Raw genomic sequence first — 23,033 nt, 5'->3', positions numbered from 1 at the left:
ACAGTGCCCGTGGCATCGCAAGCCTCTGCAAGGCCTCTTCAGTCCCAGGCATCCGTCCCGCGCTGCACTTCTGTTCCCAAGCAGTTGTCCCAGTCGAACCCCTTCTTGGCTCTCCTTGGCTCTCTCCCAGCCCCCACCTTTGGAGCCCTGCCTGGGCCCATCAGCAGGCAGCTCCTGAGCCAGCGTAAAGTGCTGCAGAAAATTTATGAGCCACAGTCAGAATGACAATAACTGCTGACTGGAAAAAGCCCCCTCTCTAGAGGCTGATGGATGGTGGGCTGGCCCAGGGGGTATCCTTGCCACAGAGAAACAGCTCCTGTCAGATAAATGGCCCAGACCCTGCCTCCCTACTAGCCTCCGGAACACCTGGCAGGCATCCATCACCCACAGTGAGTTAGGCCAGGAGGCCACAGAACCTCCAACACCTTTAGAGCCAGAACAAGCTCCTTGTGGTTGGGAAGATGGAGCGGGGGCAGGAGGATGCTGGGGTTCCCTCTCTGGGACTACAGATCTTCCTCTCTGGAGCTGACCTGCCCACCACCAGCCTTCTCCCTACTGTTGACACAATTCTCTCTTGAGGCTCGGTTTGCTGCTCCAGGAAGCTGCACTCTAGTACACAGGGCCTGCCCACATCCCTGCCATCCTTGAGTCTGGGAACATGGCACAGTTGAGAGGAAACCCACAGAACTCTCCTCTCCCTCCCACCAGACCAAGTTTAGCCTGGACCCGGTCCCTCAGAGCCAAGAACTGTGGGAAACGGGGGCCTGTGGCTGAGGGAGGCAGCGAGTCCTCTGGGCACCCTAGGATCTTGGCTGGCACCTCCTGTACTAGGCAACAGGGAGTCAGTCACCAGGGACCAGGACCCATTCTTCGCACCATTCCCTTTCCCTGGCGTCTCTCTCCTTCCTGGTGGAATGTGGGGTGAGCAGCATGGTGGCCTGGCCAGACAGGCGGCCTCGTTCTTCTTTTTTCTGCAGAAGCATCTGTTTAAATAGTTTCCGGCTCACAGGAAAGAGCCTGCATTCCAGGGCGGGTGCCTCCTAGGGTCAGGCTGGCGTGCAGAGCGCTGAGTGCGTGTGTACATTCACTACCAGGACATGTGCACACTCGCTACCAGGGCATCCCTGCCAGCCTCCCTGTGCTGGGCACGGCTGGCCTAGGGCTCAAATGTGTCTGTGGAGCCTGGATGGACAGAAGCAGAGACACAGCTTCTACAAACTCAGAGTTCAAATGGGGCTGAAGGAGTCAGGGGCTGAGTCAGGGCCTCCTGAGCCCTTTTCAGGTTCGTTGGTCTCTGAGAAAGTGGGAACAGAGCTGTGAGGGCAGGGTGGGGCGAGGTGTGTGGCCGGGAGACAGAGCTCTGCCCAGATGCCTCTGGGGGCAGATTAATATCTACTGGATATTAGGAAGTCAGCCATGCCCTACCCTGGACCTTTCTCTGCCCTGCTTCCTGCCTCCTGGGTAAAGAGAAGGGTCTAGAGGGGCAGTGGGAAAACTAGGCTGGGTGTACAGACTGCCCGAGGGAAGGTCGCGACTGTGGAGACCTCATCCATGTTGTAGATTCCTATCTAAAGCCAGCAAGTGATTTTGGCATTTTACTTAACCAGGCTCAGCCTCCCAGGGCCTGTAATCTGAGCCCCTCAGCAGGCTGGGGCAGGAGGGTCAGAAGTGTTGAGGGCTGCTGTCCTCTCTGTGGAGCCCTTACTGTCTTAGAGCAGCTCACATCAGCAAGCTTGGGCCTGTCCCCTCACAGCAGGCAGGGAGGGTCATTAGCAAACCGGCACCTGAGCTCTTAGCCACGCCCTCCTGCACCAGCTGTCTGCATTTCTGCTCCAGTTGCAGCTGGTTAGAGATGCGGAGTCCATGAGAGGTTTGCTGAATCAGGGACTCTATGAAGGTAATACAGCTGTTGTGGGAGGTGTCACTCCCTCTCAGTAACTCCTACACTTCGGTGGGATCACTTCTTTGGCCTGTCGTTGGCATCCTGTCTTGTTCACACCTCCCCAGGAGATATAAGGAAACAGGTTCGAGGCCAGCCAGGGCAACTTAGTGAGCCCCTATTTCAAAATTCAAGGTAAAAGCTGGGTAGTGGTGGCTTAATCTCAGCACTTGGGAGGCAGAGGCAGGGAGATCTCTGTAAGTTTAAGGGCAGCCTGTTCTACAGAGGTTCGGGACAGACTCCAAAACTATAGAGAAACCCTTTCTCAAAAAAAAAAAAAAACACCCCCCCAAATAAAACAACAAGAAAGAAAGAAAGAAAGAAAGAAAGAAAGAAAGAAAGGAAGGAAGGAAGGAAGGAAGGAAGGAAGGAAGGAAAGAAAGAAAGAAAGAAAGAAAGAAAGAAAGAAAGAAAGAAAGAAAAAGAAAGAAAGTCAAGGTAAAAAGAGCTGGGCTGTGGCTCAGTGGTGGAGCAATCGCCTCATGTTTGTGAGGCTCCGGGTTCAATCTCAGGCAACCACAAAACAAATAAGACTAAGACACACTGGGGCCTGAATTTCCTCCTCCGTAAAATGGGATTTCACTTGCTAGACTGGTAGGGTTCAGATGATAGATGCGGAAGTACACGGGAGGAGATATGAATGATGCCATCATCAGATAATAGTACAGCTGTCCAGAGGACACTGGCCTCAAGGGTTCAGCCTGGGGAGGTGTCACAGCACACATGCTGGGCACCAAGCGCGATAAACCTCTCCCACAGGCCTGCATTCCCCAGCTCCCCACCCTCACTGTCTCTTTCACCCTGTGTTCATTTTGCTGCTCTCAAGCACTGCCTGGGTAGGTGCCGCTGCCATGAACCATCCTTTGAGGCTGCGTGTTGTCCTCTTTCCTGAGTATAACTGAGGGGCTGTGGGAGCCACACATTAGTGTTAGTACCTGAGGCTGGGATTGCGAAGAAACTCGCCCGTACCTGGTCTCATCTGAATGCCACTGAGCTTCAAGGATGGGTTATTGATATCATCGTCAATAATTATTACTATGTATCTCTCTGTTTTCTCTGGTTCAGATCTTGGAAAGGACTCTGGAGCCGGATAGCTCTGAGGAAGAGCCCCCACCTGTATACTCACCACCGGCTTACCACATGCACGTGTTCGACAGGCCTTACCCGATGGCTCCTCCAACTCCACCTCCCCGGTGAGAATCCATTTGACCTCAGAGCACAGCGCACAGAGATGGAGACAGGGGTTGGGGTTGTATAAAACACCGTGGGAAAGTGGCTTCCCCCATAGCAGACTTCTACCGTGGCAAGGTACATTTTATCCAGACACCAAGGAGAACTTTCAAAACTTCAGCAATGAGGGGCTGGGGAAATGGCTCAGTAGGCAAAGTGCTTTTTACCTAAGCGTAGAGGCCTGGGGTTGAGTTCCTAGCCCTCTACACATAAAAGCAGGGTACAGCAGCACACATCTGGAACACCAAAGCTGGAGGGGCAGGGATAGGCAGATCCCTGGATTTCAGTGGCCAGCGGATTTAACCAATCAGTAAGTTCCAGGTTCTGTGAGAAACCCTCCTAAAAGTCAAGTGGAAGGCTAGGGAGATGGCTGTCTGTCTGTCTGATTGTCAAGTACCTGCAGAGTAAACACAGGGACCCGAGTTTGGATCCCATGTAAAAAGTTGGCGTAGCAGCCTGTGCCTAGGGGACACGGTTAATTAAATATGGTTCAGCCTCCAGCTTCTTGGAATGTGTAATCAAGGGAGAGGCAGGGTAGGGAGATGAGCTCATGAACTATCGTACTGTCCCTTCCCTTCCCCGGCCCATGGACACATTAGTAATTAATCATTGTGCTGTCTCTTGCTGAGGCAAGATGAACCCCAGAATCCCTCCCAGCCCAGCACCCCCAGTAGCCATCAGTCACCCCTGGGCTAGTGATGCTGAGAGGTTTTAAAGCGATGTGAAGATGCATCTTTTTCTGGGCTGGTTTCCTGACTGGAGACAGGAGAGCGGACCGCAAGGTCCCCAGAGACTTGCCTCAGCTTCGAGACTCTTGTGATTTGGAAGTTTACAATGAAGCTAGCTGCCAGCAGCGTCCACTGTATGTGAGGTGCTTGCTTTTCTGGGCCCTGGGTTTGGTGGCTGCCAGAGCCTAGGTGTGGTCACTTTGTCTCGGAAGCTGCTGTTTCTTAGAATGACAGACTGGGTGGGAGGGTATGATACAATAGGGACTTGCTGTAGTGATCCCCTCGGTTCTAGGCATCTTAGGAACCCCAGAACAGTGGTAGTGGGGAACTTGGAAACCAGTAAGAACAGCTGCCATTTGCCACATACCCTTTAAAGGCCAGAGGCTGCCATGGCTCTTTACCCGGTGACTTATGTGGTGAACACTGCCGTCACCCATTTCATAGATGAAGATGCTGATCCAAGGCTAAGAGCTGGGCTGTGAACCCAGCTTGTCTGACCTCAAGTCTCTTCATCACTATGCCTTCAGCTCCCTGCTGAGGAATCAGGCTATAGCTTAGGGGGCTGAGAGGCTGGAAGGTTAGCTGGGCAGGGCAGAGGTCATCCATCTGGTGAGGGACAGGACACAGCAGGGACCTATCACCTTGGTACAAGGGATGCAGGCTGGGAGGTAGGAGTTAGGTGCCTGGGTGAGACTGACCTGGAGGCCACACCTGTGGCAGCGAACTGAACTCAGGGGTCAGTGACTTTCCTGTGGCTTCTATTTTGTTGCTGTGACAAAATGCTTGAAGGAGAGGAGCCGAGGGAGGAAAGATTTACTTCTGCTCGTGGTTTGAGAGGGGTTTTATCCCAGGAAGGGTGCGGTAGAGCAGTCCTGTCGGCAAGAGGGCAGGGGCGTGGGTCAGGAAGCAGAGAGGACTGGCCTAGAGCCAGAGGCAGGTGGAACCTTCCAAGCCTGCCCCGAGTGACCTGCTTCCACCATCCAGATCCCACCTGGAGAGTCCATAACTTCCCAAAGCTGTGCCACCAGCTGGAGACCAGGTTTCAAACATACAAGCCTGTGGGGGACATTGCAGACCCAAGCCATAGCTTTGAGTCCAAAGGACCTAAATCCTTTCAACTACACTTATTTATTTATTCATGCATATGCGCGCGCGCGCGCGCGTGTGTGTGTGTGTGTGTGTGTGTATGTGTGTGTGTGTGTGTCTGTCTGTCTGTCTGTCTCTGTGTGTGGTGTGTTGCTTGTCCTCTGGGCCCTTCCCCTGTAGATCAGAATTTAGGGAAACTACATGGGAGCCCAGAAATCTGCTATCTAAGACATGGCCTTAAATACACACACACACACACACACACACACACACACGCACAACAAACAAACAAACAAACAAACTCTTCTGGAAAAGCCCATTTATGAAATCCTTCCCAGCCAGGTCCAATGTGCTGAGGCAAGTGTGGACCCTTCCACCCTCAACCTATGCTTGAAGTTCTAGTTTGGGGGCTCCAGAGGCTCAGTCTCTGAAGATCTTGGCCTCTGTCTCCTTTCCCCTCCCCTACTGAGTCCTTCGCTTCATCTGCCTGAGTTTCAGAAGTCCAGGAGAGACCCCTCCACACAGGCCGCCTGCTGTTTTTGTGTTGAAATTGCAGCCTCGGAAGTTTTGCCTCAAAGTTCATTTCTGACATTCCTTTCCAACCACAATAGAGTGGCTGGGCTGCCTAGGCGGGCCATCTGCCTGCTGCTGAAGGTGACTTCATCCCAGTGCTTGGGGAAGGCTGAGCAGGGGTTCTTTCTCCAGGACCCTTGCCCAGAAGCCAGGGAAACCCCAGGAGAAAAGGAGGTCTCCCTGTGGCAGCCCCTACCCCGTGGGCATCCCAGAAACAATGGCTAGAGGGTCTTGGTCAGGCTTTGAACTCCCTCTGCAGCCATCCTGGGTAGCTTCCAGGTGTGACTGAGTTGGGGTGTCCTCTTCACCCCTAAGGAAGCCTGGATAAGCCTTCTCCCATTGTGGCTGGAAGTGGTGTCTGTGGGACTGACAGATGGGCCCTGGGAGGAAAACAGAACTTGGGACAGGGCCTTAAGGAAACCTGGCCTAGAATGTGTGTCCTGGGTTCCCCTGCGGGCGGGCGCCTCTCTGGGGATCCCTGTGTCTTCAGGCTGCTAGCTGAGCTCCCCCTAGCACTTAGCAGCTGGTTATCCGTCTGCTCCTGCCCCCGCCCTCCCTCCCCTCATACCCACCGGGCCACCAGCCCAAAATAGAAAAGGAAAGGAAGTTATTCCCACAAGTTAGCAGCAGACGGAAAGGCTCCCCTCCAGTGAGGGGGCGGAGGGATTCCTGAAGCTGGAGGCTAAATCAAAGCCAGGCTGAGCCCAGCATGGCCCCCACCACCCCCAGCCGCCTGCCTTCTCCGTGTGTCATTTCCCTGATTCAGCAGGACACGTGTCCTGCGGTTGCCACGCAGCAGGCTGCTGAGGAGCTGTGGAGCTCCTGGCCCAGCTCCAGGCTTCCTTCAGTCCTGGGCTTAGAGATGGAGCCCGGGGGCCAGAGTAGCCAAGCTCTTTTTCCTCTCCTGACACAGGCACACCTTGCGTGAGAAGAGACCCCATAGACCCCTTGGAAACAAGAGTCTAACCCTGGCCCTCCCAGCAGTCCGAGCTGCAGCTCATGGGGGGTAGGGGAAGTCAGCAGGGTCTAGATTTGGTAATGAAGCACCAGGGACCTGAATTGGGGTCTTCCCAGTGTTCCCCACCCTTTGCTGACTGTAGTTGAGCCAGAATGGGAACTCAGATCTGCTCTATTTTCCAGGAATCTTGGAAGCTCCCTTCCCCAACAAACCAAAGGCAGGATGGGCCTGTTGGCAAACTGCTCGTCTGCTCTTGGGTGGAGTGGGGGGGGGATGTCTGCTACTTAATAGTCCGGCATTGTGCCAGCTGTTAGGGACACAGGCACAGAAGCATATGGCCCCCACCCCAGTCTGTGGGTACATTCATAAAGTCTGTATCTAAATCCACAACACTGACATTTGCACCAGAGGCACCGAGTGACAGGGAAGCAGCCCAAGGCCAAGGCTGAGGAGTTAAGGAAAGCAGAGCTGACTGAGGAGACAAAGAAGTCCCCACTGCTCCTGGCCTGGCCGCCTTCCTTCTTGGTATGCTATTTCCCTCACCCAGCAGAATACACGCCTATACCTTTGTCCTGAATGCAGCGTGGGTGTGGGACGCTCTGAGTAAGACCTCCAACTACCTGAGAACCTGTGACAGGACCACAGAACTGTGGCTCAAGGCCTGACCGCTCCCTGCTCTTCTCACCTCCCACCCCCAGGATTGATGTCCTAGGCTCTGGACAACCTGCAAGCCAGAGTCGCTACAGGAACTGGAACCCACCCCTGCTGGGCAACCTTCCTGATGACTTTCTCCGAATCCTGCCCCAGCAGATGGACAGCGTTCAGGTAACCGGTCACCCTCAGACCTCCAGGCCTGCCTGCCTGTCGAGTGTCTCATCTGCGCTACGCACTCAGTGCCAGCCGGATTTGCTTCCTGGTTTCCAAGCCCTGGCTGAGCCGCTTTTGTTGAATAGAGTTTCTAAGGAAAGAGAAATGAACCCATGGCCTTGCTGCTCATATGGCCCGATGGTTAGGGTTAGGGCTAGGTGGCCCAGGGAAGATGGCAGCCTGAGGAAGCTTCAGGCTGGAGGGAGAAAAATGGGGTAGCTAATGGTGGGGTCCAGGATTGCTCCTGGAAGGTGCCCCTGCTGGAGAGGATATGGGCGATGAAGGGAGCAGTATGGGACTGGGAGTCCGCGGACAGGCGGTTGAACTCTTCGCAAATCGCTTTAGGTTCCAGAAGAGGGAACGAGGTGGCCCTGGGTTGGGGGGAGTGGTCCTTTTGATGTCCTCCCCCCCTCTGCTTTTTTTTTTTCCCCTGTGGAAACAGTTCTGAGTTGTTCCAGTGAGTTTGCGCCAATAACTGGATCCTATTGGGAGGAAGGGACTATAGGATAGGGCTGGAGGATTCTGGGAAAGCACACACGTGTCTACAGGTGTGCATGGATTTAAGTAGGTGATCTGTATGCTCATTTATGTGTGCTCTTCCTCAGGGTCACCCTGGGGGTTCCAAGCCTATGGGTGGAGAGGGAGGCCCACCTCCAGTGCCAGGACCCGGTTTCTGCAACCAGGACAGCCGCTGGAAGCAGTACCTAGAGGACGAGAGGATTGCCCTCTTCCTGCAGAATGAGGAGTTCATGAAGGAACTGCAGCGCAACCGTGACTTTCTCCTCGCACTGGAGAGAGGTGGGCACCACGCCTCACCACCAAAGAAGAGAGTGATGTGGGCAGTGGTCAGGCCTCAGGAGGGGATTGTGCTGGAGACCACCATGCCAGGTGCTTTCTGACCTGCATAAGTGTAGCCCTTCCTGGGCCATGCAGGAGCCCCAGGGTTCAGCCAGTAGGGGTTTAGGAACACTTGGAAACTCAGAGGAAGAGGGGTGTGTCCACCGGGGCCCTTCTCCTCTGCCCTGCATTAGCCTTGGCTTGGATGCCAGGAAGGAATGCTGCCTTGCATCCCCACCAACCTCTAGCCCTGCAAACAGGTGAAGGTACCCTATCTTGAGCCCTGCAAACAGGGTGACTGGCTCTGTGGGTGCCAGAATGGGAGGCTTCCTGAATGGAAGAGGTGAGAGCAGAGTATTCGCACGATCTATGGGTGGGTTACCCTGGTCCCCAACCTGGCTTCCTTTTATTCTGAGGTAGGGTTTAGAGACAGGGCTGCGGAGGTGGTCCTGTAAAAGTCACAGAAGGAGGGGGGAGGAGGGAAGAAGGGAGTCTGAAATGTCTGGGGAGGATGGAGCAAATTGTCCCTCCAGGGTGTTGGGCTGGAGAGAGCAGACACACAGGTGGCACAAATGAGGCTTGGCTGGGCACACTGCAGCAGCCCTGCAACCCTGGCATTAAGGAGGCTGAGGCAGGAGAACTGGGAGTTCCAAGAGAGCCTGGGCTCCATCTTGAAACCCTAAAACAATAGAATAAAATAGGTTTGGACTCTCGGGAAGCTGCTAGTTCTGACATCCCAACATCGCAGATGCTTGTTAGGTGGTTGTTTCTATTATCACAAGTTCTTCAAGAGCTGATAGACACTGTGCTTACATACTGTGTGTGTGTGTGTGTGTGTGTGTGTGTGTGTGTGTGTGTGTGTGTGATTTATGTGTGCTTTGGGGGCTTAGCCTCCAGCAGCCTCCAGTGTGCCCCTGGGTGCCCTGGAGCTCACTTCTCTGATAGAAACCATATCCTTTTCCAGATCGATTGAAGTATGAATCCCAGAAATCCAAATCCAGCAATGTGGCTGTCGGAAATGACTTCGCCCTTCCCTCCTCTGTCCCAGGTAAGCTTGCTTTCCTGAGAGAGAACCTGGTGGGCTCAGTGGGCTCACACCCCAACTTTACCTTCAGTTTTGAGAGTTTAGGGGTAGGATGAAGAAACAGACCAAGGGTGGGATCTGAGACCCCCTCAACAGACCAGATGGGAGGCCTCCTGTGAGGTGAGATATCCCCTTCAGTGAGTGTCCCTAGGTCCTTCTGTCCTGGGAGCTGTAGGTCACCACAGGCTGGCCGACCTTCCAACTATTTCCAGATCTTGAGCTACCAGAGGACACAATGAATCATGTAATGTCCCTTAATAGCAACTGAGAATAGGAAGGCCTCAGAGTCTGATGAGGTTTGGCCCAATGAGGCTTACTGCCTAGTAGCAAACCGGCAAAGGCAAGACACCTGTGTTGACTGTATCTAGTGTGTGGAGAGGAAGAGGGTGAAATCAGTCTGGGAAGGGCTCATTCATTCACTTAAGTGACTGAGGACTACCTGCTCAGAGCCCTGCCATGCCATAGATGAGGAAAATAAATTCAGAGCATTGAAATCTAGGTGGTTCAGCAAGAACTGCCTCAGGAAGGCCAGAGAAGCCCAGTTTGCAGTCCCTAATATAACTGCCTCCCCACCCTCACCCCGAACTCATGTCAGACTACCACATGGCTTCCTCCAGGGCGAATGACAGTACTGCTTAATGCACAGACTATAGCTGAGCTGAGGTTGGGAGTGGGATCAGAGGCCCTGCTTTCGTACTTGGACCCTGGACCAGTTACTGCCCTCTCCCCATGTACATATACAAAAAGGTTCAGCCATTTTTCTGGGAGCAGAACCTCCATCCTAGAGCTGAGCCGGGAAGGCAGGAGCAGAAGGGTAAGGCGCCCTGCTAATCCCAGCTCAGCGAGAGAAAATCCCATAGAACTGATTCATAAGCAAGAGGCCAGGAGCTTAGGCCCCACCAGATGTTCATCTGGGAGTTTTACAGAGCTTCTCGTCCTTGATCCCAAATTAATGAGGGCCACTGGGGCTGCTGAGCTACATCAGGGTGACTCAAAGGGAACCTAGCAGCCAAGGTGACTCGGGATGAGCCAAGTTGCAGGGTGGTGGGCAGCAGATGAATGGCAGAGAGACTCGCACAGTGAGGAGAGAGTTAGAAGCTCCCTCCAGGAGCTTCACTGGGCTCTGACTCTTGGCTGAGCCCTGCTCTGTTCCTGTTCAACATCTGGGAGGGAATAACAGAGGAGCTGAACCTAGAAGGACTAGATTTCCCCGGGATTCTTGGCTCTGTGTCCTTTCTGCTTCACTTCCACCGGAGTTAGGATGCACAGAGGGCCATCACAGCACAGAGGGGCTGGCAAATGGTTAACACTGTGTTCTGCCCTGCTCTGGGTGCAGAAAAGAAGCCTGGTGTGCCATCCCTAGAGATTTCCGTGATGTGTATCTTCCCCACCCAGCTCATTTCAAACTACCACCATGACTTTGAGAATATGGGATTGTTCACAGAAGTTGAAACCTGCGAGCCGCCTTCCCACACTCGCAGCATTTAAGACTGCCCCCACTGGCTCAGAAGAGGAAAATGCATCTTGCAAGAAGGAAGTACTCTTGCAGCTCGCTTTAAACTCCAGGGGCTAGGGAAGAAGCCTGCCCTGTAAAGGACAGACCTAAACAAGCATGGAGGGCACCATCTCATCTGCTTTCCAGGGGCCATGGCAGCTGCTCATTCTCTCTCTCTCTTAGTGGGACCTCAGAGACCCAATGGGCCTGGTCCCTCAGCAGGTGTCTCCTCCTTCCAGGAACCAGTGACACCAACCCCACTGTGTCCGAAGATGCCTTATTCAGGGACAAGTTGAAACACATGGGAAAATGTGAGTCCTGCTCCCGTCCCCTCCCTGTCCCAGCTCTCTTGAGGCAGGCCCTGTGGCCTCATGAGAGGAAAGGAGCCCCCACCCCTGAGGATTTTTAGTGCTATTGACTTTTGGTGAACTTGGGTGACATTTTAATCACAGGCTAACTCCCTCAGCCTTCCTGCCTTACTTTATTCTGCAGCTGAGTCTGGGGACAAATTAAGTTTAAATCCTCTTGAGCCAGCTGTCTGCAGAAAAATAATGTGTGTCAGTGTTTACATCCTCTGTGGTGTGAGGGCTTGGCTGAGACAGGAGCCTGACCGAGTCTGCTTTCTGTGGGAATGGAGACATTTGGGGGTACAGGGGACCTCTTCCCACCGTCTGCTTCTCGTCATAATCCCCTTTCCGATCTCACAGACCCATAACCAGTGGGAATGAGGCTGGGATACTTTCAAGGTTTTATTTCAGGGAAAAATTTCCGATGAGTCATGGAAATCCTAGGACCAACTGTGGAGGTGGCTGGGGAGGGGCGGGAAGGGCCTTGGCAGCCGGCGGGAAAGAAAGCCAAGATCTGTGGCTCTTGCCTCTCCGGAAGGAATACCCGGATCTTGGACTGGAAGCAGGCTGTGTACTTGGCTAGTGGTGGCCTGTGCTGCCCCTGGAGGCCGACCTGGGATGGCACACTTGCTCCTTAGGTGGCACGGTGTCTGCAGTTCCTGTCACTTTCCTCTTCCCAGTCCCCACCCAAGGGGCCTGGTGCTGCCCTGGCTGCCCCCAAACCTGGCGGGAAGCCATCTGACGCTCTGGCTGTCTGGAGCATGAAGGGCTCACAAGTCTCTCTGCCCCAGCCACGCGTAGGAAGCTGTTTGAACTCGCGCGAGCTTTCTCTGAGAAGACCAAAATGAGGAAGTCAAAGAGGAGACACTTGCCGAAGCTTCAGTCGTATCCTTCTGCTTGGCACCGGGATGGGGTGGTGAGCGCTAGGAATGGTGATGGAGGTCCCGGCTGGACCCCCTGAAACTGGACCTTCCTGGGGAGTGGGATCTGGCTCTGTAGCTTCCCTTCCTCGTTTTGCAAACCAGGACACCCCGTCATCAGCTCCCTGGACACTGTCCTTCCGATGATTCCAGTGACTTCTTTGATTTGACCTTGAGCCATCTGCATTTTGGGGGAAAACAGTAGTCCTCCCCTTGAAAGCAGCAAACTTTTCCCTCATTTTGCTAGTTGAACTGGTTCCCAGGTGCCCGGCAGCCCTGTCTCTAGAAGCCTGCGTTCTCACTTTTGGTTCTTCGAGTGAAAAGGCATTTCCCTGTCTTCATCCAAGCTCCCATCCGTGCTTAGCCATCAATGGGGCCCAAGACAGTGAAAGCCGAGTAACCAAAGGGGAGCCGGGAGAATGTCACTCTCTGTCCCTAGAGACTAAGGAGGTTAGGGTCTGGCTGGGTGCTTGGTGGATCCCAGGAGTGGGACTTGAAAGGGGCAGTGTTAGGCAGTTTGGGGACAGGAGGGATGGTAGAAGCCTCTTGAGGCTGGTGGGCTGGCAGGACCTCACAGGCAGACTGGACAGGCTGTGACAGTTCCCGTTCCTCTCTGAGGTAGCTTTCCTGAACGGGCTGGCAGGCTGGGAGCTGCTGCATCAACAGCCAACCTCTTGGATGACGTGGAAGGCCATGCTTATGGTAAGGCAGGGCGGGGAGCCTTCGACTCTGACTTACTTGTGATGGGTGACTCTTTGAGAGGGGGTCCTTAGTGTTTAATGTTCAGCAAGGGGACAGTCTGGGAGACATGTCAAGGGCCGGCAGGCAGGTAACCCGAGACCCAAGCAGGGTAAGACCTATCTAAGGCCTCAGGCTGAGTTCAGTGGTAGAGCCAAGACAGCACCTTTTGCCTCTCTCACCACACCCACATACTGCTATCTGGGTGTCAGGATCCACGCTAAGGAACAGTCTGGGGACAGGCCCAGGTGAGGTTCTGCAGGGTGGAAGATGAGGGAGCTTCCCTTTGCCTTTCAGATGAAGACTTCCGGGGAAGGCGGCAGGAGGTTCCTAAGGTGGAAGAGGCCCTCAGAGAAGGACAGTAAGAGGTAAGGCTTGGGGTCACGGCTCTCAGGGGCAGCTTGGGCAAAGGGGCAGCTTGGCGAACCCACCATGTGTCCTCCCAAGGATCCAGAGGTGCTGGGCTGTGACAGAATAGTAACACTGATCCTGGCTTACTTCTCTTGTGACTTGCACATGGTTTCCTCCTGCAAACCAATACATACATACATACATATATACATACATACATACATACATACATATATACATACATATTTTTTGTAACCCTACTACCCTTGAATGCATTGGCTATGTAGATGAGGCTGACTTTGAACTTCAGATTCTTCTGTCTCCACTTCCCAAGTGCTAGGAGTATGGACTTGCTGTATCACACCTGGCTTTTGTGCTTTTAAAAACTTGCTTATTTATTCATTTGACAAACAATAATCACACCTGCCTGAATCATCATTATCATCATCATCATCATCATCATCATCATCACAGATGCCCTGAACAGGAAAACCAAGTCAGCTTTGACCTTGAATAGTTTGCAGCCCTGTTGAGAGGACGTTCTGGGACCCACAGTGAATATTAAGAGGGCAGTGTAAGAAGCATGCGGTCATGCACATGCAGACCTGTGTTCAGCGCCCTGCTCAGGTTGGATGGTCAGGGATCTGGAAATAGCCCCTGGAATGACTGCTTCTATCTGAAGCCTCAGGGTGGCCTGCCTTTCCTCCTGTCTCCCCATGTACTCTCCTGGGGTGGGGGACATTCACAGAAAATGCCAGCATCTCCTGCAGAAACGAGGCATGCCTGTCCCTCTTCAGGTGCCCCACCCCCCAGTGAAGAGCTGCCCACCCACCCACCTACTTTGTTGGCCCCGCTGCTGTCCTGGGCTCAGTGTTCAGCATCTACTAGGCTTTCCTGAGCTGTCATCTGTCAGGTCTGGCCCCATGTCTAACCATGGAGGAACAGAGGCCCCTCTTATGATAGTTCTGGCAGTGAGCCAAGCCAGGCCACAGAGGGCAGGGGCAGCAGATGCAGGCACCACACTCTCCCTTCTCGGCATCCTGTCTTCAGCTCTCTCCATGCTTCCCTGGGCTTTCCTCACCCACACACCTGCACCCCAGCTTCCTACTTTTCTGGAATAACCAAGTAAGGGGAGCTAAGGAAACACCCCCACTCCTACCCCTTCTTGCACCCCACTGGTCCCCAGGAGATAGGTGCACTACTCAAAGCCATCCCATCTCGGAACTTACTCATCATTTTTGCGTCTCCAGCTTTTTTCCCTCTCAGCTCCCCACTGTAAAACCCGAGATCCTGCATCTAAGGCAAAGTGGCCGCCTCCAGAAAGGGACCTAACCGAGGAGGTCACCGGCCAGGTCCAGGACCTGCGGTGCATTCCGGTGCAATTCCACATGCAATGCCCAGGTTTGGGCTGAAACTCTTCCTGGCTTGCCTATGACTCCAAGAGTCCTGGTTCTTTTTCCTCCCTCCTAGGAGGCTGTTGCTCGTCTCTCTCCCTCTACCTATTCATTGCTCTACCCCTAACCCTTTTCAGTCTTCCCCCCTTCCTGTTCTAAACGCACAACTGTCCTCTTCCACAGTAACTGCTCAACCAGCTCTGTGGGGTCCCCGCTGCACCCTGTGGCTTTGCAGTACATCTCGTCAGTTCACTGCAAGCCATTCTTGCCTCCCTGCCTTCTCCTGCCTTCTAGCTTTTCCCATCACAGTCTTGACAGATTTATCACGCATGTCTTCCTTGCCCTACCTGCTAAACCCGGTCACTACACATCACTGTGGTCCCATTTCTCCTGTGCTTTTCTCATGGGTCTTCTGAGCAAAACTCTTAGGAACTCAGCCTGGTGTCTGAGGCCCACCAAATTCTAGCCTGGGATCACCTTTCTGCTCCATTAGGTCCTCTTCTTTAGCCCCTCGCCCCCTTCTAACGGGATCTGCCGTTGAGCAGTAGGGGTGGTCCTAAGCAGAGTTCCAGGATGATCTAGAACCGCTGGAGAAAGGAGGAGGTGCCTCATATTCTCCAGGAACCAGTGGCAGGGAAAAACAGGAGAAATCCTTTGATGAAAAAGTCACATGTTTTCCCTACTCCCCAGGTACGAGGTCGCCATGCCAGAGATGCTCTGACCGGGTAACCAGGGGGAAACAGCAGTGCCCTCCGGCTGCAGCCGAGACAGATGGTGCTTGCACACCAGCGCCCAGGCTTCTTCGGCCACAGTCCAGCCCAGCCACTGCCACTTTCCGCCTTTCCACGGGACTCAGAACTTTCAGATTTGCTTGTGATTGGAGGAGGGACCTGGAGCCTTAGAGACAGCAGCCAGCCACAACCTGGTTTGTAGTCTGGCTCCCCTGTCGAGGATGAGCAGGAATTCAGGAACCACCCCTCACATTTAAAAAAAAAAAAAAAGAAGAAGAAGAAGAAAAAGGAAAAAGAAAAGAAAGAAAGAAAGGTCCCAGGAAGCGCCAAGGTTGCAGTTAGAGAACTGGCAAAAGGACCCACCCGGAGGCCCTTTGGTTTTGGCCTGAAAAGAGGGCTTTCCTGTGTCTCTTTCCCATGACTCCTGGCGTGCCACAGCGGGTCTGATCTATCCTTATATCCCACCCCCACCCCACCCCCGCCTTTCTTTCTAAAGGTCTCCGACATCTCAGCCATGGACGGAACTGCTGACTCTTGGCCCGGACCTGCACAGAACTCTGGACGCTGTGGCCTTGCCGGGGTCTAGCTCACAGGGCTGCTTCTTATTAAGGGCTGGCTGTCACCTCCAGCAGCCTCCTCTTGACCCAGCAGGGATGGGGAGGGTGACCCCGGAGCTGGAGGACTCTCTCTAAGCTTGGTCTTTCATTTGGCTGAAGACCAAAGCTGGTTCTTGATTTACATCACAGTGGGGCTCCTCAGGGGCTGGACTGGTCCTGCTGTTTTGTAAGGCAGGGAGGTGCTGGAGGGAGGGTGACCCCAACTGAGAAGGTGTGTGTAGGCTGAAGCCGCCCGTGGCAGAGGCTACCAGCCTGGGGCAGGGGTGGGGGTGGGGAAGCACCTAGGAAAGGAACTAGCTGGGTGCCTCGGGTGGAGAACCAGAGCTGACCCGAAAAACACTGGTGATTCTAGGAACTCTCAGCCGGCACCAACCACTGCTAAGGGGGAGGAGGCCGCAATTGTGTGTGATCACTCGTTCTATGATCTGGGAACTCGCTGACCTTTAGAGAGAGTTGGGAAGCCCGGGGAGACGCGGGGACCTGGTTGAGAATGGGATCCGATACTTGGGTGGCGGGGGCTGCTAGGGACTGGTAGGAAATGGAACCTCCAGTCGCCTCAACTCCTGCTGGTCGAGCTTCCCCGGGCTCGGGAGAGCGGTGCACACAGAGTGACCAAGTTTGGAAACGTACGCAGGGCGGGGGTGGGGGGGGTGGGGGGGGTGGTGGTGGTGGTGGAGGAAGACCGCGCTGGCACAGAGCCAGTCCTGTGACCCCTGAAGAGAAGGACGCCTCCCCGCCCACCATGAGCCCAGGGCGGCTAGACTGTGCTCCAGATGCGTCTGGGCCTTCCCTGCTCCAGCGCCAGGCGCACGCACGAAGAGAAAGCTGTAGGTTTGTGTGTGTGTCACTTTGTTATTTTTTTTCCCTCTTGTGTGTGGTTTTTTCCTTGGAGCCGTTTCATAGGAATTCCGGTAATAAAGACTTGGTGTTCTCTTGGTGCTCTGATGTGGTCGGCGGTGTGGGCTGGACCCTCCCTCCTTTTCCCTCATCAGGGGATAGGTTTTGGCCTCGGGAGAAGTGCCAAATCCTTGGGCCACCTGCCTTCACGGCCCCCACACACGCTACCACCCTCCACTCCCCCAGCCCCCTCCCGCTTAACCCTCAGGGTTGTTTCTAGGGTCCCTAGGACTCAGGCTTCCTGCACACCGCCTCAGGAGGTGACATCTGCTGCCTGTGCTGTGCGGCCTGCCGGCTTTGCCTGCGCTGCTTCTTTCTTCCTCTTTGCCACACAAAAAACCGCTTGCTGATAGGCAACAAAACAGGGTTGAGAAACCCGGTCTGTTGCAAAAGTGCCACACCGTGCCTCCCTGCATTAAACACAAAGCTTCTGGATTAACGACGAAGTCCGACTGACTGGAGGTTCCAAGATGTACAGTACACCCCAGAGGCTTGCATCTCCCACCTGAGAGGGACCACAACCGTCTTCCTCTAGAAGTATCTCAACTTCCTGTGCCCCCAACTCAGAGGGACTCCCTTTCACCTCTACACAGGCAGGGACAGGATTCTGGCTTCTGAAAGAGGAAACGATGCCCTCTTCAGAACAGGCAATTTTTAAGGTTCAAAATTCTTCCTTGTGTGGAGCCAAAGGCTTCCTTGTGGCGTTTAACAGCTAATCTTTCTTGTTCTGGGCTCAGGGTCATCCTGCTAAGGGTGTCCTTCTTTCCCTCAATACCACTTTTTTCACACTAGGGTAAAAAGCAACTGTCCCCTATGCCCTTCCATCAGGGTTCTGCCTTGACCCAGCAGATACAGGTAGTTTGGTATGGTGGCATCCCTGAGACACTGACATGCTGTACTAGGCAAACTAAGATTCTCTTCCAGCCTCAAGCCAGTTATTCGACAATATCTTAGAGCTGTGCCTTACTGAAGGAAAGCTGTAGAGGGCTGTGAGCTTAACAGAAATGCTTGTTCTCGCCGAGTGGCTAAGCTCACACTGGCCCTGAAAGGAACCAAATTCAAGTCCCAGCCCCTACACCAGGCAACTCCCAACTGCCTGTAAGAACGGATCTGATGTTCACTTCTGACATCTCTATATACATATGTGCATATTTTTAAATTAAAACTTAAAGCCCTATTCCAGACCTTCTGCATCAAAGATTAAGGATGTAACCAAGCAACTGTGATTTCTATACACACTAGAGTTTGGGAGCCATGGTGTTAGGCTACTACTTCCCAAATGCTTTTTCAAGATTTCTGTACTCCAGACTAATTAAATCAACAACTTTGAGTTGTTCAAAGTGCCCAGGGAGGTTCAGTTTGCAATCAAGTCAGATCCTGGGCTCCAGGCTGTCAGTCAGGTGTTTCATGGGTGGAGTTGATCTTGCCCAATAACCACTTTGCAGGTAAGAAAATGATTAAGTTTAAGTGATCTACCACAGATCAATCACAGAGTTGATTAGCTTCGTCCTCAGACTGCAACTGTCTCCACCAAACCTCAGACTGCACTGAGCTCCTGTCTCCTTCCACCTTATACTCCTCTCTCCACCCAGTCATATCACTCCTGTCTCCACCTCCCTAGTGCTGGGATTAAAGGCACGGGATCCCAGCACTTGGGAGCCCTGTTTCTCTTTTAGACAGGCTCAATCTTGGGAAGCCCAGAGTGGCCTTGAACTAACAGAACCCTCTGCCTCTGCCTCCAGAATTCTGGGATTAAAGGTGTGCACCACCACTCCCTGGCCTCTAGTAGCTTAGTTCTGTACTCTGATCTTCAGGCAAGCTTTATCTGTTAAAACAGAAACAAAATATCACTACAGAGGACAGGTGATAAAATCCAGTCTCCCCACATGGATACAACTTGTGAAGAACAGGAAGGGCCTACCTGCTCAGCAACACCTCCCAGGGATAGCTGGGATCCAGCAGCATGTCCGGAACTCCCCCATTAACATTCTTTAAATTTGTATGTATGTATGTATGTGTGTATGTATGTATGTATTTATTTGGTTTTTCGAGACAGGGTTTCTCTGCATAGCTTTGGAGCCTGTCTTGGCACTCACTATGTAGATCAGACTGGCCTCAAACTCAGAGATCCACCTGCCTCTGACTCTGGAGTACTGGGATTAAAGGTGTAAACCGCCACCACCCACACCATTAACATTCTTTATCTAGACTTAAAAACAATCTCCTAGCATCTGCAGCCTGCTACCGAAAGAGAAACTTACAGAGTCCTATGCCCCTTATCACAGCACAGATTTATTTGTTGGGTTGGTCTGGGCCAGCTAGGGGGAAAGCTGTAACTTTCTGGAGATGGGGGTGGATGAAAAGGGTCTGTGTAAACCTACTGCCACCAGGCGGTCATTCTGCAAAAGTGACAGTCACTGATCACAGACAGATGAAATATCATTTTTGTAGGAGACCAAGAATGTACCTTAGGCTTCAAGCTATATATACCACCAGGAGTTTGTTCTTACTCTACATTTGGAGAAATTCGCAAAACAAAGTTTTTTCTTAATATTAAAAATGTCACTAAATCTATATAAACTTCAGGACCCATAAAACAAGCCCTGCTCTGGCTGGGTGTGGTGGCTCACACCTTTAATCCCAGCAGAGGCAGGGGAATCTCTGTGAGTTCGAGGCCAGTCTGGTCTATAGAGTGAGTGCTAGGATGGCCAGGACTTCACAGAGAAATCCTGTCTTAAAAAAAAAAAACCCAAAAAACAAAAAGCAAAATAAACAAAACCCAAGCCCTACTTCGCCTGGGAGCAGGGCATGGCCTGCCTGCAGGTGTCACTTCTGGATTAGTTTTTGTTTGATTTTGTTTGAGAGAGGATCTCATTATGTAGCTCTGGCTGACCGAGAACTCTGTAAACCAGGCTGGCCTCAGACTCACAGAGATCTGCCTGCCTCAGCCTCCCAAGTGTTTGGCCTAAAGGCATGCCCTACCACACCTAACAGGTATCATTTATAGAAAACAAAGAATCACTATTCTTTTTATTTAAAAGTTCTGTTTATTTATCTTACTCTTATGGCTGGGGATGAAACTCAGGGCCTCGCATATACTAGGCAAGGGCTTTGCACCTGTACTAGATCCCAGCTCTCAGGATCACTGATTAAAGAAAAAAAAATCATGTCAAGAGGATTGGTCCACGCACTACAGTGTGAGCGGTTGTGAAACTCAACGTGAACGGTGCACAAGCCAGCCTTCTCTTTCAAAGTGTGGCCTAGATGCAAAACTCCGAAAGCTAGAACTAAGAACATCCATCCAAACTTTCATCGAAAACTTGAGAAAGCTGTTCAGCCTATCTGCAGACTTGTTAGAAATGCAGTTCAGGGCCCCACTCCAGACCAACCTAATCAGAACCTGCCTTTCTCAAAGTCGCTAGGAGCTTTACCCCCAGATTCACAGGCTCGGTTTGCTGGTGAGCCGCGAATCCCCTTAGAACGAGTCTCATAAGCAAAGACTCCCACAGGCGGCTGCTCGCTACTGTGCCCTTGGCTGTGGAAAGGAGCCAAAGTCACGCAGACCTCCAGGGCAGTTATGGGCACAAAGTGTTGATCTCTCCTTTGTGCTGGAGCCTCCTCCAGGGCAGCCACCTGTTAGTGGGAGGAAGCCAAGCAGCTTGTGAGGCTGTCTTGCGAATTGTGAGGTGTGATTTAACTGTGGACCGTTCTGCTCCTAAGTGTGGAGTCCTCAGAAATCTTTGTCTGCTGCACAACAGCTGTGCAGAGCTAACGCACTAGCACTAACCAGCTCTTCACAAGGCTGCTTCTGCCCCACCCTGACCCGAGACAGGCTCTCACTGTGTAGCCCGGACTAGCCTGAACTTGAGATTCTCCTGCCTCCACCTCCCAAGTGCTGAGATTCCGCGTGTGCGCCACCACTCCCAGAAAAGGCTTTCTGTTAAGTCTTGTGGTTGGTTCCATTTTGCAGGAGACAGTTGAAGCCCCAGAAGATTTTAAAACGTCCCACTGAGGCAATGGACAGCCAGAGGTAGAAAGGACAAGACACACTCCATGCATGGTGGGATAGGAGAATATTTCCATACAGTGTGTCCTAGAAAGGCCTCAAAGGGAAGCCGGACTCAGGTGGTATGGTCAGATGTGTGCAGGCAGTTACAAGTGGCCCATGGTCACTACAACCTTCTTTGTCCCAACTTGACATTATTCATCCATGGTGTTCACTAGACAACTCGCTAAGAAACAGTGGTACCAGGGTGGGTGTGGGCAGAGACAGGCCCAGTTTCTGCCCTGAAAGAAGCCCAGTGAGATCGACTCGGACAAGTAAACAGAGTTGTGAGGATAAGTCTAGGTTGGGGCGCTCACCCCATGTGGCTGTGTACGGTGGGAGCCGAAGGTATGGGTGTCCTGAGGCACATGCTCAGCTAGGCAGGAAAGCAGAACCTGATATCCTGGAGGAGAGAAAAGGTACCGCATCCTCCCTTCCCTGCCTTGCACCCTCCTTGCCCTGGAACCATTCAGTAGGGGTGTGTGTGTGTGTGTGTGTGTGTGTGTGTGTGTGTGTTGAGGCAAGGTCTCTTTATTTAGTCTAAACTGGCCTGGAATGCAGTATGTAGACCAACTGTGCAGCCCTACAATTTTTTTTGTTGTTGTTCATTTGGTTGTTTTGGGGGCAGGGTTTCTTTGGGTAGCCCTGACTGTCCTAGAAATCACTCTGTAAACCAGGCTGACCTTGAACTCCTGGAGATCCGCCTGCCTCTGCCTCTGCCACCTGAGTGCTGAGATTAAAGGTGTGCACTACCACCTCCTGGCATATAATTCATATGCGGTGTATGGACTACATACTATTTCTTTCCTCCCATTAAAAGCATTTTCTGGGGCTAAGGAGATAGTTCAGCAGGTAAGGGCATTTGATGTCAAGCTGGGGCACCTGAGTTTAGTCTTTGGCATCTTCATGGTGAAAGCAGAGAAACAACTTCTATAGGTTGTCTTCTGGCATGTGCACCCCCCATGAGTTTAAAAATATTCAAATGAAGCAATTACCTATTTATTCCTTGATCTTAGATTTCCAGCACATGATGCTACCAGTTCTCATGATTTCACCAAATGGCTGGCATCTTCAATGTTCTTTTTGTCTGACAAATTCCCATGCGCTTTTTTTTTTTTTTTTTTGACATGGTTTCTCTGTGTGACACTCCTGGCTGTCCTGGAACTCACTTTGCAGACCAGACTGACCTTTAACTCATGGAGATCCACCTACCTCTGGCTCCCAAATTCTGGAATTAAAGGTGTGTGCCCCCACTGCCCGGCTCCCATGCACTTCTTAAACAAGGGAGCTATTTACAAAGATGTTGGTGGAACAGAGAGAAACCACCTGGGATCGGTTTGTAGACCCCAAGGCTAATGACAAGAGCACAGTTCAACACGCTGAACTAGGTCTGAGGGACAGTTGTGTAGAGTGGCTCAGCGTAGGCTGTGACCTATGTTCTTGGAGTGTGAGGGGAGGGAGGAGGAAACGGGACAAAGTCCAGCTCCACTCTTCTCCTTCCTTCTACTCCCTGCCAATGCCTCTAACTTCAGAATCAACTAAAATCTAGCTGGAAGCAGAGAGCAAGGGGCTGGTGGATGCAGTTCATAGAAGTCGGGTTCCTGCAGTGTAGGGCAAGGTGAAGAGGGGCAGAGGGTGGATATGGACCAGCTGCCAAATGAGTTCAGCTCGTACTATCCAGTGTTATGGGCTGAACTACCTCTCCCTCATTTCAAATACCAAAATTCTAACCCTAAACCCATGAGAATGTGACTGCATTAGGAGACAGTCTTTAAAGCAGCAATTGAGTTGGAATGAATACGTAAGTGTGGATCTTAATCCAGTATGACTGGTGTCCTCATTTGAGATTACAGCATACATATCAGCCAGGCAGTGGTGATGCACGCCTTTAATTCCAGCATTTGGGAGGCAGAAGCAGGCGGATCTCTGTGAGTTCGAGGCCAGCCTGGTCTACAGAGTGAGTTCCAGGATAGCTAGGACTGTTATACAGAGAAACCCCATCTTGAAAAATCAAAACCAACCAAACAAAAACCACACACATATCTTTGTTCACAGACTATGTGAAGACGAAAGGAGAAAGCAGATATACAAGGCAAAGAACCACACTACAGAAATACCCAGCCCAACCAACATAATGGTATGTGCCTGTAAAACCCTCTATTGAGAAGGCTGAGGCCAGAGAATTGCAGAGAGATT

General features: G+C 52.3%; 1 protein-coding gene across 1 annotated transcript in view; it reads left to right on the top strand.

Moving 5' to 3' along the window:
- Cuedc1 (CUE domain containing 1) overlaps positions 1 to 16,515 on the top strand; it is a 92,396-nt gene extending 75,881 nt beyond the window's left edge. Inside the window, exons 3-11 of the mRNA XM_038327433.1 lie at positions 3,005 to 3,132; positions 7,213 to 7,339; positions 7,987 to 8,179; positions 9,183 to 9,266; positions 11,037 to 11,108; positions 11,936 to 12,029; positions 12,708 to 12,766; positions 13,100 to 13,170; positions 15,238 to 16,515. Coding sequence (XP_038183361.1) covers positions 3,005 to 3,132; positions 7,213 to 7,339; positions 7,987 to 8,179; positions 9,183 to 9,266; positions 11,037 to 11,108; positions 11,936 to 12,029; positions 12,708 to 12,766; positions 13,100 to 13,167 — 825 coding nt within the window. The 3' untranslated portion in view covers positions 13,168 to 13,170; positions 15,238 to 16,515. The remainder of the gene's footprint in view (positions 1 to 3,004; positions 3,133 to 7,212; positions 7,340 to 7,986; positions 8,180 to 9,182; positions 9,267 to 11,036; positions 11,109 to 11,935; positions 12,030 to 12,707; positions 12,767 to 13,099; positions 13,171 to 15,237) is intronic.
- The last annotated feature ends 6,518 nt before the right edge of the window (positions 16,516 to 23,033 follow it).

This window comes from Arvicola amphibius, chromosome 4 (assembly GCF_903992535.2).
Source record: "Arvicola amphibius chromosome 4, mArvAmp1.2, whole genome shotgun sequence".
NCBI lineage: Eukaryota > Metazoa > Chordata > Mammalia > Rodentia > Cricetidae > Arvicola > Arvicola amphibius.
Note: the sequence above shows the minus strand (reverse complement) of the source record. Positions and strands in the feature narration are given on the sequence as shown.